The sequence below is a fragment of the Scyliorhinus torazame genome, chromosome 21 (genome assembly GCF_047496885.1).
Source record: "Scyliorhinus torazame isolate Kashiwa2021f chromosome 21, sScyTor2.1, whole genome shotgun sequence".
Classification (NCBI taxonomy): Eukaryota; Metazoa; Chordata; class Chondrichthyes; order Carcharhiniformes; family Scyliorhinidae; genus Scyliorhinus; species Scyliorhinus torazame.
This window is the reverse complement of record NC_092727.1, coordinates 14397720-14415260: the sequence shown is the minus strand read 5'-3', so window position 1 is coordinate 14415260 and position 17541 is coordinate 14397720. Positions and strand designations below refer to the sequence as shown.

At 46.1% G+C, this 17541-nt stretch overlaps 1 protein-coding gene across 1 annotated transcript in view; it reads right to left on the bottom strand.

The window, feature by feature from the left end:
- Positions 1–17541, bottom strand: part of LOC140398739 (uncharacterized) — a 196020-nt gene that overhangs the window by 78192 nt on the left and 100287 nt on the right. Inside the window, exons 4-6 of the mRNA XM_072487749.1 lie at positions 15796–16082; positions 12314–12585; positions 283–388 (exon numbers count right to left, since the gene is read on the bottom strand). Of these exons, the coding sequence (XP_072343850.1) occupies positions 283–388; positions 12314–12585; positions 15796–16082 (665 nt within the window). The remainder of the gene's footprint in view (positions 1–282; positions 389–12313; positions 12586–15795; positions 16083–17541) is intronic.

The following is a 17541-nucleotide window of genomic DNA, read 5'->3' as shown; positions in this document are numbered from 1 at the left end:
TCACATTGACAAGCGCCGGCAAGAGAGACTCCAGTCGCCAGTGACACACGTGCCTGGGGTTCAGAGAAATCCCCTCCCCACCCCCCCCCCCCCCCCCCCCGTGTTTCTGTTTGACATTTGATTATCCCTGTGATATATCCTAAAACTCTGAATTTGTTTTTTCTTTAGTTTTGCCATGTCATTGGCCTTTAGAGAATCAAGCCCTTGATGTGGGTAGTGAAGAGTTGGACAATAGTACAGGAGAAATTATTTCATGAGGATGTGTCACAAAGCTATTTGTACCTTTCCTTTGTGTTCTTTAGTATCGAGTCTTCTGAGCTCGCGCATCCTTTCAGCTGCTGCGTAGGCATGTTCCCGCATACCTTTCGCTGCGTAGATGTGAAGAATTCTGAAATCAAACAAATCATAGGCAATTGCTAATTACAATTATCACATTCCTCTGTTTCTTCTCAGACACTTTCACAGATTGGGGACCAGTCTTTAGACAGATCTTCAAGTGGGACAGCATCGAGACACGGAGGGGAAGGGGTGTGATTCCCGGTCTCGCCAGTGGGGGTCTTCCAGCCCCGTGGTGGCAACCCCCCCCCCTCCACCCCCCGTGTTTCCCAGAAGCGAGGGGGTGGATTCAATGGACAATCCCATTGACAGCATTGGGACCAGAAGATCGCGCCATTGAGAAACAGGCCGTGGGAGGGCAGGGATAATGTCCCTCCCTCCCCCCCCCGCCCCTCCCCGCCACAGTGTCAGGTGATTCAAGTGTGGCCTTCCAAATTGGTGCAGTATTGTGAAAGGGACTGAGTGAAGGATGGGTGTAGCACCGTGGTGAAGGTGGATAGTCAGAAGGGTCTTTGTCGGGGGCAGGAGAGGCGATTGGGGGAGCTGCCGTTTAGAGTGGTAGGGGGAAGCTTTCGATACCTAGGCATCCAGGTGGCGCGGGAATGGGAACGGGAATGGGAACGGCTATACAAGTTAAATCTGGCCCGACTGGTGCACCAAATGAAGGAAGACTTCCGAAGGTGGGACGTGCTCCCGCTATCACTGGCTGGGAGGGTACAGACAGTCAAAATGACGGTCCTCCCGAGATTCCTGTTTGTGTTTCAGTGCCTCCCCATCTTTATTCCGCGGTCCTTCTTTAAACAGGTCAGTAAGATGATCTCCGGCTTTTTATGGGCGGGTAAGACCCCGCGAGTAAAAAAGGGGATGCTGGAGCGGAGCTGGGGGGGGGGGGGGGGGGGGGGTGGGCTGGCGCTGCCGAACTTTAGTAATTACTATTGGGTGGCGAATATAGCCATGATTAGGAAGTGGGTGGTGTGGGGGGGGATGGTCAGTGTGGGAGCGAGTAGAGGTGGCATCATGCAAGGGCACTAGTTTGGGGGCATTGGTAACTGCGCCTCTGCCGTTCCCGCCGGCACGGTGCTCCACCAGCCCTGTGGTGGTAGCGGCCCTGAGAGTCTGGGAGCAATGGAGGAGGCATGTGGGAGCAGAGGGAGCATCGGTCTGGTCTCCAATCTGCAATAATCACCGGTTTGCCCCGGGGAGGCTAGATGGAGGGTTTCAGAGATGGCAGAGAGCAGTGATCGAGAGGATGGGGGATATGTTTATAGAGAGGAGCTTTTCTAGCCTGAGGGAATTGGAGGAGAAATTTGAATTGACGGGAGGGAATGAGATTAGGTACCTGCAGGCGCGGGACTTCCTACGTAGGCAGGTCTCAACCTTCCCGCTCCTACCACCAAGAGGGATACAGCACAGGGTAGTTTCCAGAGTGTGGGTGGGAGAAGGGAGGGTTTCTGACATTTACAAGGAGCTTATGGGGTCGGAGGAAACGCAGACCGAGGAGCTGAAACACAAATGAGAAGAGGAGTTAGGAGGAGAGATAGAGGATGGTCTCTGGGAGGATGCGTTGAGTAGAGTCAACGCATCTACAACATGTGCCAGGCTCAGCCTGATACAGTTTAAGGTTGTTCACCGGGCTCACCTGACAGTGGCCCGGATGAGCAGGTTCTTTGGGATAGAAGACAGGTGCATAAGGTGTGCGGGAGGACCAGCGAACCACGTCCATATGTTCTGGGCATGCCCGAAGCTTAGGGGATTCTGGCAGGGGTTTCAGACATCATGTCCACGGTGTTAAAAACAAGGGTGGCACCGAGTCCAGAGGTGGCGATTTTCGGAGTGTTGGAAGACCCGGGAATCCAGGTGGAGAAAGAGGCAGATGTTCTGGTCTTTGCCTCCCTGGTAGCACGGAGGCGGATATTATTAGCTTGGAGGGACTCAAAGCCCCCGAAGTTGGAGACCTGGCTCACTGACATGGCTAGCTTTCTCTGTATGGAGAAAATCAAGTTCGCCATCCTCGGAGAAGAAATTTCTCCTCATCACTATTATGAATGGGAGACCCAATGTTGTTCAACTGGGCTCCCTAAGTTCTAGATTCCACCACAAGATAAAACATTCTCTCAGCCTCCACCACGTCAAAGCGCCCTCAGAATCTTATGTGCTTCAATAAGATAACCTCACATTCTTCGAAACTCCAATGAGTATAGAGCCAATTTGCGAAATCTTTCCTCATGGAACAGTCTAGTGAACTTTCTCTGAACTGCTCCCATTGCAAGAAAACTCCTCCTTAAGTAAGGTGACCAAAACTGTGGAACATAAGAACATAACGTAATAACTAGGAGCAGGAGTAGGCCATCTGACCCCTCGAGCCTGCTCTGCCATTCAATGAGATCATGGCTGATCTTTTGTGGACTCAGCTCCACTTTCCCGTCCGAACACCATAACCCTTTATTCCTTTCTTCTTCAAAAAACTATCCATCTTTATCTTGAAAACATCTAATGAAGGAGCCTCAACTGCTTCACTGGGCAGGGAATTCCATAGATTCACAACCCTTTGGGTGAAGAAGTTCCTCCTAAACTCAGTCCTAAATCTGCTTCCCCTTATTTTGAGGATATGCCCCCTAGTTCTGCTTTCACCCACCAGTGGAAACAACCTGCCCGCATCTATCCTATCTATTCCCTTCATAATTTTATATGTTTCTATAAGATCCACCCACATCCTTCTAAATTCTAACGAGTACAGTCCCAGTCTACTCAATCTCTCCTCGTAATCCAACCCCCTCAACTCTGGGATTAACCTAGTGAACCTCCTCTGCACACCCTCCAGCGCCAGTATGTCCTTTCTCAGGTAAGGAGACCAAAACTGAACACAATACTCCAGGTGTGGCCTCACTAACACCTTACACAGTTGCAGCATAACCTCACTAGTCTTAAACCCCATTCTCGAGCAATGAAGGAAAAAACTCCATTCGCCTTCTTAATCACCTGTTGCACCTGTAAACCAACATTTTGTGACTCATGCACTAGCACACCCAGGTCCCTCTGCACAGCAGCATGTTTTAATATTTTATCATTTAAATATTATTCCTACCAAAACCGATAACCTCACATTTGTCAACATTGTATTCCATCTGCCAGACCCTAGCCCATTTACTTAAACTATCCAAATCCCTCTGCAGACTTCCGGTATCCTCTGCACATTTTGCTTTACCACTCATCGTAGTGTCGTCTGCAAGCTTGGACACATTGCACTTGGTCCCCAACTCCAAATCATCTATGTAAATTGTGAACAATTGTGAGACCAACACTAATCCCTGAGGGAGACCATTAACTACTGATTGCCAAGCAGAGAAACACCCATTAATCCCCATTCTTTGCTTTCTATTAATTAACCAATCCTCTATCCATGCTACTACTTTACCCTTAACTCCATGCATCATTATCTTATGCAGCAACCTTTTGTGTGGCACCTTGTCAAAGGCTTTCTGGAAATCCAGATATACCACATCCATTGGCTCCCCGTTATCTACCGCACTGGTAATGCCCTCAAAAAATTCCACTAAATTAGTTAGGCACAACCTGCCCTTTATGAACCCATGCTGCGTCTGCCCAATGGGACAATTTCCATCCAGATGCCTCGCTATTTCTTCCTTAATGATAGCTTCCAGCATCTTCCCTACTACCGAAGTTAAGCTAACTGGCCTATAATTATCCACTTTCTGCCTACCTCCGTTTTTAAACCTGAGGAAAGGTAATAACATATGTTCTGGATGACAGGACCATGGTAGATCTGAGAAAGAAGGAAGTCAGGGGAAAGGTTTACTGTAACACCTGCCACGATTTCCTGAGCCCATTCTCCATGCGCACAAATCCCTTACGGCCGTTAACTCTCATGAGAGGGCCGCAACAGGATTTGCCCCGCCAATACCAGAATCGGGTTAATGCCCAATGAGGACATGAACCTAATTACCATGAATTTGAATGGACTTTAATATCCATAAACGGCTTAACATCGTTGCCTCTGAGGTCATCAGATCTCCACCCCCCCCCCCCCGCTGCCATGAGGTTGGCACTGCCGGAGGTGGGGGTGCCGTTGGGCAGTGCCAGGCAGGGGCAGGGCAGCAATGATGTGGGGCGGGCACTGATTCCCTGATTCCAGTGATGATGGGGGGTGGGGGGGGGGGGGGGGGATTCGGTCACACTGTTGCTTGCGTGGGGGAGGGGGGGGAGGATAATCCAAACATTGAGTGGTGTGGGGGAAGGGTGGGGGGAGGTTGCCCCTCTGTCTTCGAGGGTTGGGGGTATTCTTGTTTTCTGACGGTGTGTTGTTGTCCATGGTGGAGGAAAGTGGACCCTCTACTTTGACTTTAAGATTGTGGCGCCCGATCTCTGGAGAGCAGGGCTTGCTGGCTCTATCAGGCCCCACCCTGCCAGAGTGATCGCGCTAAATATGCCCCGCTCATTTGTTTGACGAAGTTTCAGGTGTCAGAAGATCTGGACCGGGATTCTGGCCTCTAAGAATCTGCAAAGTATGATGGCTTTGAAAGGGGACACTCCCACTTCTCAACTTCAAATATTCACGTTGCCCCTATCGATCCCCTGCCTCAGGCATTGGTGGCCCAACATCAGGTCCCTGAGAATTTAGCTCTAAGACACATGTCAACAATTAGGGAGGCCCTCGCTCTGATTTACCCAAATCTGACGTGGAGAATTATGTTGGGACTTTACTCCCATTATCAAAATCAACACCAATTTGCATTTATCTGGCACCTTTAAGGTAATAAAGCATCTTGAGGCGCTTGACAGGAGGACTAATGTGAAAATGAGTTGTCTGAGTTCACACAAGAAGATATTAAGGTGGGTTGGCCAAAGAGGTAGAATACAAGAAGTGCCTGAAAGAGAGACGAGCAAATGAGAAATACAGATGTTTAGGGAGTGAATTTCAAAATATAAGGGCGGGATTCGCCATCCCGCCAGACCCCTTTTCTGGCATGACCCGCCCCTGCCAGCAGCGGGATCCTCTATCCCGGCAGCCGGCCAATGGGGTTTCCCATTGTGGCTACCCCCACGCTGTCGGGAAATCCGCGGGCGTGAGTGCGCTGCCGGAGAAGCGGAGGATCCCACCGACGGAAAATCCGCCCCATAGGCGTCATTCTCCGCCGGCGGGAGTCTCCGTTTTGCCGGCGCCCGGGGGTTTCCCGACGGCGTGGGGCTGCCCCACAATGGGTAACCCCATTGACCGGCCGGTGTAACGGAGCATCCCGCCGGTGGGTCGGGGCAGAAATGTGGCAGGGCGGGATGGAGAATTTCGCTCCATGTGTTTCGGGAGGGAGCCAAAACAAATATGAGGACTGTAGACACAAGGCTGTGCTCTACCTTAATATGGCAAACCTTCTTAACTTCCCCTGCGCACCTCTGTTGGCTGTGCGATAACACCAACTGATTGGGAAGGGTTCCTGAGCTGTCAGCAAGTGAGCCCGGATTCAACATGAGCTGGAGGGCAATCGAGACATGTTGGTCATTTTGATGATGAATCATGTTCAACACTCCGCCACCAGCAAATTAGTTTGAATTATTGGTAAATTTACAAAGAAAGATGCAGGCATTAAGTTGAACACAAAAGTCCACGGGGTTGAATAGCAATGGAACACCCTGCCTTTATGGAACCCACCTGGGTTTTATTCCTTTGATTAGAAAATGGCATGTCATTTAAAAATGATTCCTAATTTAGTGTGAATTCTTTTCCTATTTTAATTTATTATAGAATTAGTAGAGTTTGCAAAGGAGGAGAGGAAACTAGATTGCACAAATTCAGGTTGAATCATAGAATTTACAGTGCAGAAGGAGGCCATTTGGCCCATCGGGTTTGCACCGGCCCTTGGAAAGAGCACCCTACCCAATGTCAACACCTCTACCCTATCCCCGTAATCCCGCCTAACCTTTTTTTTTGGACACTAAGGGCAATTTAGCATGGCCAATCCATCTAATCTGCACATCTTTGGACTGTGGGAGGAAACCGGAGCACCCGGAGGAAACCCACGCAGACACGGGGAGAACGTGCATACTCCGCACAGACAGTGACCCAAGCTGGGAATTGAACCTGGGACCCTGGAGCTGTGAAGCAACTGTGATAACCACTGTGCTACCGTGCTGCCTGGTTTTTACCAGGATAGAAATTATTGATCACTATTGCCCTTACATGTCTGAATGTGTTCTCACACATATTTCAGTGTGCCGCTCCCTTTTTTTATATCGGCATTAATATGTTGCATAGAAGATTTTTATACAAACATATTCACTTGCAATCTTGACTTTTACAAGTAAACCATCAGAAAATCTGGCACATCTGGGTTGAGAATCTTCAGATTTTGTGCTGAAAATATTTCTAAGTAGGTTTGCCCGACAATAATTATTTTGTGCAAACATCGCTCACATGGAGCCTAGAGCTTGTTGACTGTTCGCAGCAGTTGCGCCACCAGTTGCTGCCAGCACTTTAAAACGATCAAAAGCATGAAGCAATCTCCCCTCTTCCATCACCCGCATGTTTGCATCTTAGCAAACTGACGCTGTGCAAGGACGTCAGGACACGATTGTAAACCCAGGGAACCTCCCATGCTGATTTTAAGATGTTTGAAATTCTCTTTTATATTGAACAAATTATCCACATCTCCTGTTTGCAATTGTGCCCTGGCGATGATACTCTGTCCTTATACTCTTGCCTTTGCACCAATTCAAAGCAGCTTTGACTGCACAGCAACTGCAAAAAGGTACAATTGACCCAGGTACCAGGTTTCCGATTTCCAACTGGTGTGACTCAAAGTTAGATTCTCTAAATTTAAATTTGAAGCCAAGATGCTTAACTACTAGAATGGGTCCTCCCGGGATTCACATAGAACACTTTCTTCCAGCACTATGTTTTGAGGTGTTTTTCTGAAATAAATTGAGAGTGCTCAATTCATTTTTCCAAATAGGTTTTAGCGTGGCCAATCCACCTACCCTACACACCTTTGGGTTGTGGGGGTGAGACCCACGCAGATACGGGGAGAATGTGCAAACTCCACACGGACAGTGACCCGGGGCCGGGATCGAACCTGGGGCCTCGACGCCGTGAGGCCGCAGTGTTAAACTCTGTGCCACACTATGTTTTGAGGTGTGATGGATGTTTTTCAGCTTATTGCCCTGTTGTAAACCAGACAATGCCTATTGGTTTTCACTATTTTGCCAGGCCACAAAAGGTGGATCAAAAGACCAAGAAAGCTCAAGGCTCACACCAGACACAAGAAAGCATGGAATGGTGCAGTGGGGGAATTCCATAAGTATGTGACCCGAACAATGCTCCTGCTGAAATCCCCTCGGCAAAGGTTTTGATTTGTTCTGGTGAGCTGTCTGTGCTAGTTATGCAGCTAGCTCTGCAGGGTTCTGAAGTTATTTACACAGTTCCAGTTTGGAGCAACCAGCTGCCTGCCGCACTTACTTTATTGGAGGTTGGCGTTTTGCCAACCACAGTCTCCAAGTAAATTAGAGGTCTTTTTCAGCAGACTTGAGCTGGAGTTATTTTATAACTGACGTGAATCTGAAGCAATATAAAACTACCTTCGCTACTGGTCTCATAATTCTCCTTTGAGAATGTGCTTTCATCTTCATCGGGCGGCACGGTGGCACAGTGGTTAGCACTGCTGCCTCACACAGCCAGGGACCTGGGTTGAGTCTTTGGGCGACTGTCCACGTGGGGTTTGCACATTCTCCCCGTGTCTGCGTGGGTTTCCTCCGGGTGCTCCGGTTTCCTCCCAAAGTCCAAAGACTTGGAGGTTAGGTGGATTGGCCATGATAAAATGTGCCCAAAAGGCTAGGTGGGGTTACTGGGTTATGGGGATAGGGTGGGAGCCTGATCCTAGGTAGGGAGCTCTTTCAGAGGGTCAGTGCAGACTTGATAGGCTGAATGGCCTCCTTCTGAATTGTAGGGATTCTATTCAATGATTCTATCCTATTCTATGATCTTCATCCCTCAGTTGTGAAATAATTTCTGCCTTGATATAAAGGGTGGAAATATCAGAACATTTGTGTTTGCAGTTCTGTTTTATTTCATATCTGAATTCATCACGAATCTTGGCTCTCTCGCTGAGGTACTTAGCAAAGAAATTCTCAATTTACTTCATGACTTCCAAGTGCCAAAATGATCATACATTAAATTACATGAAAATGATTACATTAATTTATATGGAGTCCTCAGGACTCCTCAGTGCACTTCACTGGCTGTGTTTAAGGTTTCAGTTTGGTCACTTAACAATCCTCTTGATCCGTTATATCATATTCTTTCTCATTCATTGACCTCCGTAGGTTGATAGGCAACCTTCTGTCCTTTGCAAACAACAGAATGGAGGCATGACTGACATAATTAGCAAGTTCTCAATCTTAATCAAGAGGAAAGAAGAGGTTGATAAAAGTTGCCAAGAAGAGTATCTCTCTTGGTTTTTTTTCGACGGAGGTGGCATTAAGCCATGATCTTGTCAGTTTGCTGCTCATTTACCAATGAACAAGGTTTTACCAACCTTTATGAAGATAACATTCCTATCAATTTTGCTTAAGGTTCCTCGGAAATTACGTTCAAGGGCTTTTCTGCTTTCACTTTGCTCTGAAGCAACAATTCACTGATTGTTGTATACTGGGAACTATGGACAGGTGGAGGCGATTCAGCCCCTCAAACTTTGTTCTACCATTCAATTAGGTCACGGTTGATCCCATACCTCAACTCAAATTATCCGTCTTCATAATATCTCTTGGTGCCTTTACTCAACACAAACCTATCAAACTTTAATTAAAATAACACACATATCTCAAAGAATAAGCAGAAAGCTGCTGCATCAGAAGGGTTCTGAAGGCAACTGCTACAATTCAGGCCTCTGACGTTACTGACATAGAGGTGCGTAGAGTTTGTATAATGATTCCACTTTAATTCCACTCTTCACTGACCCAAAAATTGATGAGACTGAAGGAAGGCTGTGTGCAAATGTGTATTTATTTTGCTCTCTCTTTACATATGTTGTGAGATAACACACCACTTATTGGCTTTTACAGGTGCTCCTTTAGAACAAGACTATGTGGAACATAAATACAACTGTAAATATCTTAAAAATAATATATTTTTTATGATCAGTTGAACTAAAGCCATATTCACTTTTTATTATCTTATTTCACCTATATGGGGCCAAAGTAAAAGCTACATTGTCCACCAAGGTATTTTGTGCCAACTTATTTTCCAGAGAATATACAGAGCAGAAACAAGCCATTCAGCCCATCCGGTCTGCACTGGTGTTTATGGTCCATTTGAGCTTTCTCTGATTCCTCTTCATTAATATCATTCAAATCTTTTCTCCTTCATGTTTTTATATCGGTTCCCCTATTTGCTTCAACTATGCCTTGTGGTAGCACATTCCACATGCTTACCATTCTTTGGGTAAATAAATCTCTTTTGAATTCCTTATTGGACTTATCAGTGTCTATAAGGTATTAATGCGCTGTCACAGAGGCTTAGGCACTTGAATTTGAAGCCACATACATATTTTATCTTTCCACATGCTGACGATGGCCAGCATACCAACTCAAAAGAGGGTTGAATGTGAAGTCATTTTGAAGATACAAATATTGTTGTGGAATGAGTCACCTTCAGGCGAAACCGTATTGTTGGTCGCCCACTGAGAGACATTTTGAACAGTGACATTGGCTTTTGATGGCAACTCAGATATGTGAAAGTGAAGCTTTACAAAGGCCATAGAAGACAAAGGGCCTTCTTTCCTTTGTGGCTTTGTCTGAACTTGAATCATTATCTTAAAAATGCCATTTGATTCTTGGCACAGTAAAAATGTAATTTCTCAGAGTGGGAAGTTCTGAAGTACATCAATTTGTTCACACTACTGTCAATATTTGAACAACTGTTAAAACAGAGAACATGACTTTAATCACAAACAAATAAAATGTAATCGAAAGCAAACATGTCTCGGATGCTTTGAAGTCACATGTATGGCACAGACATGAAAAAGCCAATATAGTGGGGCCTTCTTAAGGTCAATAACTATTTGCGAGCAACAAGAGTTATTCTTAAGCAGGATGCAACCTAACCTGCCCCTCGACTGTTTGAAATACACTATATTGGGTCAAAAGTTAAATGCGAGCACAGTTAGAACTTCATGAGGGTGAGATACAATAAAGCTATAGAGAAGAACGTTGCAATTTTCTTGCCTTCTTTACTCCTATCACTTCAATGAGCCAATTGAATTCAGTATTCAAAGATAGACCATTTAGTTCCAATTCAAAGCCAACTGTACTGATTCAAACAAAATTTGAAACATAAAACATTCTTCACTATTTTCATAGAATTACATAGGGTACACAGATGGTCGGCCAATGTCTGCTCTAAACGGGCCTCCTTCTGCCTTTCTACATCTAGCCATATAAGTATAACCTTGCATGCTTTTCTCCCTCAATGTTTATCTAACCTCCCTTTAAATAAATCAAGATAGTTTTATTTTATGATCAGGATTGCTGTTAGCTGTTAAAACATTATTATTTTTATCTCAGCTAATTTGGCTATTCTACAAAATATTTGGCTATCTACAAAAGAAATCTACATTTTTAACTTCACATGAAACCACAAGAAAGTGAGCTAATGTTAGGTTGAATTGACAATTATACTGAACAGTGAAATATGAATTGGATAACACAAACCGAGGATCAGGTTTTTTTTAATAGTAGCAAAAATTGGATGTCTGGTTATATTGTCCACTTAATTTTGTTATTTTGAATATTTCCAATGTGCCAATAAACAACGCACTATTAAAGTTCATGTGGAACAATATTGGGGAGAGTCTGGTGGATTTACAGTAGCAGTTAGCTAGGAAAGAATGGTTACTATGGGTTACAGCAGGACTTTTACTGTACCAACAAGCTTCTGACCAATCCCATCGGGACAACAGGGTCTCTTTTGTCTTGAAAGTTAAGTGTGAAAATTAATCGCAGACTCTCAACACGTGCAGTTTATTTGCCAAAGGTCTGAAAGAAAGTTCTAATTCAGTTTAATGTGCTTGTCAAAGGAATTGAACAAGCAAACATTATGCAAACACGGACAGCTATTTGCACTATTTAATATTAACTCACTCAGGAGAAAACAATTCGTGTGGCAGAAATGTGACGTATTAGTTTAGAAAAAGTTTTTCTTTTAAACATGCTGATTTCAAAAAGTTATGTAACCTTAGAGAGATGATTTTAAAAGGCTTCACATTAGCTCCTGCAACAGAATTTATAACTGAGATCAAAACTCCCACATGTGTGCAACACATACACTGTCCCAATGCAGTTCAGAGCATGGTCAATCTACTAATATAAATCGCAGTGAGAGCTTGAAAAATACATTAGCCAACAAAATAAGACTAACGAAAATTAAAATGCATTGTCGGGCTGTTTATAAATTGACAATGTTGTCAAAAGTAAATTGCGACACACGGGTGAACACATTTCAACCCCAATGATTGTTCTCTGTACTACTTCTGACTTCTTGCAAACCATTTCTCACAGACACATGTGCACAACATACACGGAGCAGTTAAAATAATGATGCCGTTGACAGATCAGTGTCAAGCAGTGGTATCTATCATCTATCCTTTCAGGAAGTGCTACTCTACTGCCTTAACTGAGCTGTGTCATTGAACTAGTTAGTACGTGAACAATTGTAAGATAAGGACCAAGGTATGTCGGTTCTACACCTGGTAGCAAACACCAAGAGGTCTCTGACTGGCCACACATTGATTTTAACCTGGTATAAAAACAAATGACCACAAAATAATAATCTGAGGAGCAACATGGCAAATACTGAATTTTTGTAAACAGGCACTGCAAATCTTAACTGGCATTGCCATGGCTCTTTGAACAGTCAGCTCATCCCTATTCAATCTAGACCATTTTTTTTAGTCTCTATTGTAAAGAAACATACGTGTCATTGTCTTCATCTTGCTGGAGCAGTTTCTCAATGGCCATGCCTGCAATGGTCCTCCTCGCATCCTCCAGCTCCAGAAGCCCAGGCTCAGGGACAGAAATGGGCAGGGGCACAAACGGAGGCGGCAGGGACTGCAGTGAGTTTGTCTGACATGGTGTCACGGGTGTCGGCAGAGTCGATAGCGTTTGGCTCCAAGAGAAGTAACTGAGGGCGGGCTGCTGGTCTGCAGGGTCCAACTGTGGAATACCAGAGGGTGTGGTGGTTCTTGACTGTGGAGAAATCAAAGCTGTGTTAACAACTGGAAGTTCTTTTCAAAACGCAGTTAGGGGGTTGCTGATTAATAGGCTGATTATCCACCGCCGGCTATTAGCCGTGGCTGAGTGGGAGCTCTCTTGCCTCTGAGGCGGAGAGTTCCAGTCCTGTGGGAACGCGAGCTAACGTGACAAACCAGTCCTGTACTGAGGGACTGCTCCATCAGGCAAGATGTGGTGTCAAACTGGGGCCCCACCTGCCCCGTCAGGTAAGCATAAATGTACCCTCGGCATTACTTCAAAGAGAAATGGTATTCATCCCACAACCAACGTCGCTAAAAACAGATTATCTGACATTCTGTTTGTGGGAATTTCCTGTGTGCACCTCTGCCGCCCTGTTTAACATTGCAACCGTGACTACATTACAACAGATTTCCTTGGGTAAAGTGCTCTAGGCATCCTGAGGCCACAAAAGGTGCTATATAAATGCAAATCTTTTTTTTCCCCCCCGGTGGCTTTAAAAATACTCTCACCTTTCATTCTTAAGAATTGATTTGGTTACATTTGTGAAATGGGTGCTTTTGAAACCAGGGGGCGGGATTCTCCATCCCTCCGGTCGCGTGTTTCTCGCCGGCGCGCCCTTCGCTGGTGGCGGGATTCCCATTGAAGCTGCCCCATGCCGCCGGGAAACCCGCTGGGAAAGGTGAATCGCAAAGGCCGGAAAATTCCAGCCCAGGTTTTGGGGGCAGGCTCCAGCTATGAGCCATCAATCCCAACTTCGGCACTGTTGAGGGACTGAGCAGAGACCAGGCATCTTCCCACATTTAAGGCAAGAAAGCTCAAGGGTGGCCCTCTCCAGGCTGCTGCAGAACATCTGCTAAAAGTTGGGTCAGCTGGAGCTGTGAAGTGACAGTGCTAACCACTACGCTACCACTACGTGGTAGCGTAGTGGTTAGCACTGTCACTTCACAGCTCCAGGGTCTCAGGTTCGATTCCCGGCTTGGGTCACTGTCTGTGCGGAGTCTGCACGTTCTCCCCGTGTCTGCGTGGGTTTCCTCCGGGTGCTCCGGTTTCCTCTCACAGTCCAAAGATATGCAAGTGAGGTGGATTGGCCATGATAAATTTCCCTTAGTGTCCAAAAAAAAGGTTAGGCGGGGTTACTGGGTTACGGGATGGGATGGAGGTGTGTGCTGCTTCCAAGGGCTGATGCAGACTCGATAGGCCGAATGGCCTCCTTCTGCACTGTAAATTCTATGATTCTTGACTCCTGGTGGGAGAGGTGGGAGACAGCTCACCACAGAATTGTTGACACGAGCCAGTGGCTCGGACTCAAGTCCGACCTGAGTCACATTTTACTTAGCTTGTGATTTGACGGGGTGGGGTGGGGGGGGGGGGGGGGAAAGGATGTCTTAGTTACAATTCTACCTGACCCAGCAGCTTTCGAAGTGCATGGTGCAGAGAAACAGGCAGGGAAGATAAAAAGTAAAAGGGAACATAAACAAGACAGCAGGTGAAGTAAAAAGAAAATGCATATGGGCATTGAGCAAATGGATGAGGGGAAAGCAACCTATCCAAAGTTGCAGTAATCTCTGAATGTTGAAACTCCTCTTTGTGAGTCCCACGTGATCTGGCACTCTAAAAGACTTGGCAACTATTTGAGCCTACACTTCATTTTCTCTGGTCAGTCCAGGTTGAGTTCTATGGAAAGGCTGGGAGTTGGCACTGGCTCAGTATTGCATCGATATGTGACTTCCCATCAACTCAGTTTAGACCCTTCATGATTTTGAACACTTCACTCAAATCTCCTCATAAAATTTCTCTTCTTTGAGGTGAACAGCGCTATTTCTCCAGTCAGACTGATTAAATAGGAGTAAAATGGTATCAACTGGGGGACTAGGGATGTTGAGAGACAGATGCCATGGGGAACATGGCTGGGGGAGGTGAGGGGAGGTGAGGGGGGTGCAGGGGGAGGGTGGGAGAAGTCGCTGGGGGGGGTTGGGGGAGGTCAGCATAATAGTTACCCAAGGCAGCACGGTGGCACAGTGGTTAGCACTGTGGCCTCACGGCGCCGAGGTCCCAGGTTCGCTCACGGCTCTGGGCCACTGTCCATGTGGTGTTCCCACATTCTCCCCGTGTTTGCGTGGGTTTCGCCCCCACAACCCAAAGGTGTGCAGGGTCGGTGGATTGAACACGCTAAATTGCCCCTCAATTGGAAAAAATGAATTGGGTTCTCTAAATCTTAAAAAAAATAATAGTCACCCAAATTCTAGAAATGGTTTTACTTCTTCGAACCTTTTTATTTTGGTGTAACTATTGACGTGACGTAGTCAAAACCATTCAAATTTTGCAATACCTTCCAAAACCTCTCTGCCTCTCTTTAAGATGCTCCTTACAACCTGCCTCTTTGACTTTGACCATCCACTCTTGTACCTCCATATCTGTCTTGGTGTTTATGTTTTCTTTCTAACAATCCTTGAAGTGCCTTGAGATGGCTTATTGTGATAAAGATGTTATATAAATATAGGCTGCTGCTGATGTTGTCACAGAAGAATCTGGTCCAATATTGACCTAAACTCAAGCTCCCAAATGCACTTCCATGTATGGGTTGCCGGTATGGTGAGCAGGCCTCGGAACCATGGGCATTTCTTCTCTCTTCTCCAGTTTAGAGCATCAAAGGTCAGTCATTGTAGTGCAACCAGCAAAATAGCCAATCGGGCTCATTACATAGAACATACAGTGCAGAAGGAGGCCATTCAGCCCATCGAGTCTGCACCAACCTACTTAAGCCCTCACTTCCACCCTATCCCCGTAACCCAATAACCCCTCCTAACCTTTTTGGTCACTCAGGGCAATTTAGCATGGCCAATCCACCTAACCTGCACGTCTTTGGACTGTGGGAGGGAACCGGAGCACCCGGAGGAAACCCACACAGACACGGGGAGAACGTGCAGACTCGGCACAGACAGTGACCCAGCGGGGAATCGAACCTGGGACCCTGGAGCTGTGAAGCCACAGTGCTAGCCACTTGTGCTACTGTGCTGCCCAGATTTAATGGATTAAATCTATTCCCTCCTGTGGTTGCCATTGCTCAATTCAGCACAGACTGGGACTGGAACCCTCAACTTGGAGCCACGCGATGTTTAACTCAACCATTGACGAGCCTTTAAAAAGGGTGTTCTGATGCATTTCATAAGCAGCGCTTTGTGTGAGAATATGAAGATTCCGTACCTGACAATTCACCCCAAAGTTGCTCAGCAAGGGCTGTGGAGCATATGACACCACTGAGGGAGGTCCCACTACTGCATAGCTGGAACAGACAGGCTGCATGCACATGTCTTGCATATATGAGGAGCTCACTGCTTCATGTGAGGTGTAATCAGGACATGGTGGCCACTGTGGTATCGGCTGCAGGGCAGCAGAAGACGGCTGGGGCAGCCATGTAGTGTGGAAAGTGCCCTCTTCAGCATGCTGCATTGACGGTGAAGGAAGATCAACCTCGGGGAACACAGGATGTCCTAAAGACAGCAAAAGATAACATCAATAATTGTGATTGTGTGTTTGCGTTCAATGCAAGATCAGAATCCATCTGCAGTGACATTAAAATAGTTTAATTGTGAATTTGATTATTACACCAGGATTGCAGCTTCTCCATGTTTCGCGCGTGCCAAGTTATTTATAAAGCTCCGGAATTGTGGACTTAAAATCACTTTAAATAGATTTTTTAAAAATTTAGCGTACCCAATTATATCTTTTTTCCAATTAAGGGGAAATTTTGCCTGGCCAATTCACCTACCTTGCACATCTTTCGGTTGTGGCGGTGAAACCCACACAGACCTGGGCAGAACGTGCAAACTCCACACGGACAGTGACTCGGGACTGGGGTCCAACCCAGGTACTCAGCGCCGTAGGCAGCAGTGCTAACCACTACGCCACCGTGCCGCCCCACTTTACATACTTGAACACGCACTTTATTCTTTAGAATTCCATTGCTCCTTCCTGCTTTTTAAGTCCATTTTGGTGTTGGGTTTAGTAAAGCAGATTTCCTGTTTGTGACAAGGAATGATCAAGCGTTTCTACTGAAGAGAGTGCACAGGGTGACTTTACTCTGGTCACAAAGATGAATACTGTGATGAACGGTTACTGCCTTGTCATCATGTAAGGTGATGTCCCCTTTAAGACCGGGCTTAGAACCCTAGGGACTCCGCCTCTGGCTCCGCCCATCTGTGAGCCATATATAAGGGGCTGCCTTGTGGGCTGTGCAGCAGTTAGCACACGTCTCAGCTCTAGCATAGTTCTTAGTCTAATAAATTGAGGTACCCTCAATAACGACGCATAGAGTGTAAACGGTAAAGAAGGCTTTAATAGACTAAGAACTATGCTAGAGCTGAGACATGTGCTAACTGCTGCACAGCCCACAAGGCAGCCCCTTATATATGGCTCACAGATGGGCGGAGCCAGAGGCGGAGTCCCCAGGGTTCCAAGCCCGGTCTTAAAGGGGACATCACCTTACATGATGACAAGGCAGTAACCGTTCATCACAAATACTCTGGGCAATAATAGAAAGCAGGACAAGGAGGACAAGCAGTAGGCCATTTGGCCCTTTGAGCTAGTTTACTACAATGAGTGCAAGGCAATTATTTCCTTCGTAGCTCAGCCAATGAGAGCCAGCTCTCTACATTTTAAAGCGTTTTTATTTTCCTCATTGGCTTTCAATACCAATCCAGTTTGATGCCGCGAGGAAAATATGAACATATCAACATGGATGGACGGGAAAAGACTATTTGATCCATTTAGCCTCATCCATACCACACTATGTAAACTCCCCGCCCCACCTAAATCACATGAAATCTTCAAAGAGCAATAAATACAGATAAAAATTCAAGCCAGTTTGGAGCACAGAGATTCTAGGAACTTAATTTCCCGCCCTTCCCTCAGAGATCCAATCTACTCCAGCAGATCACTCCGGCCTCGATA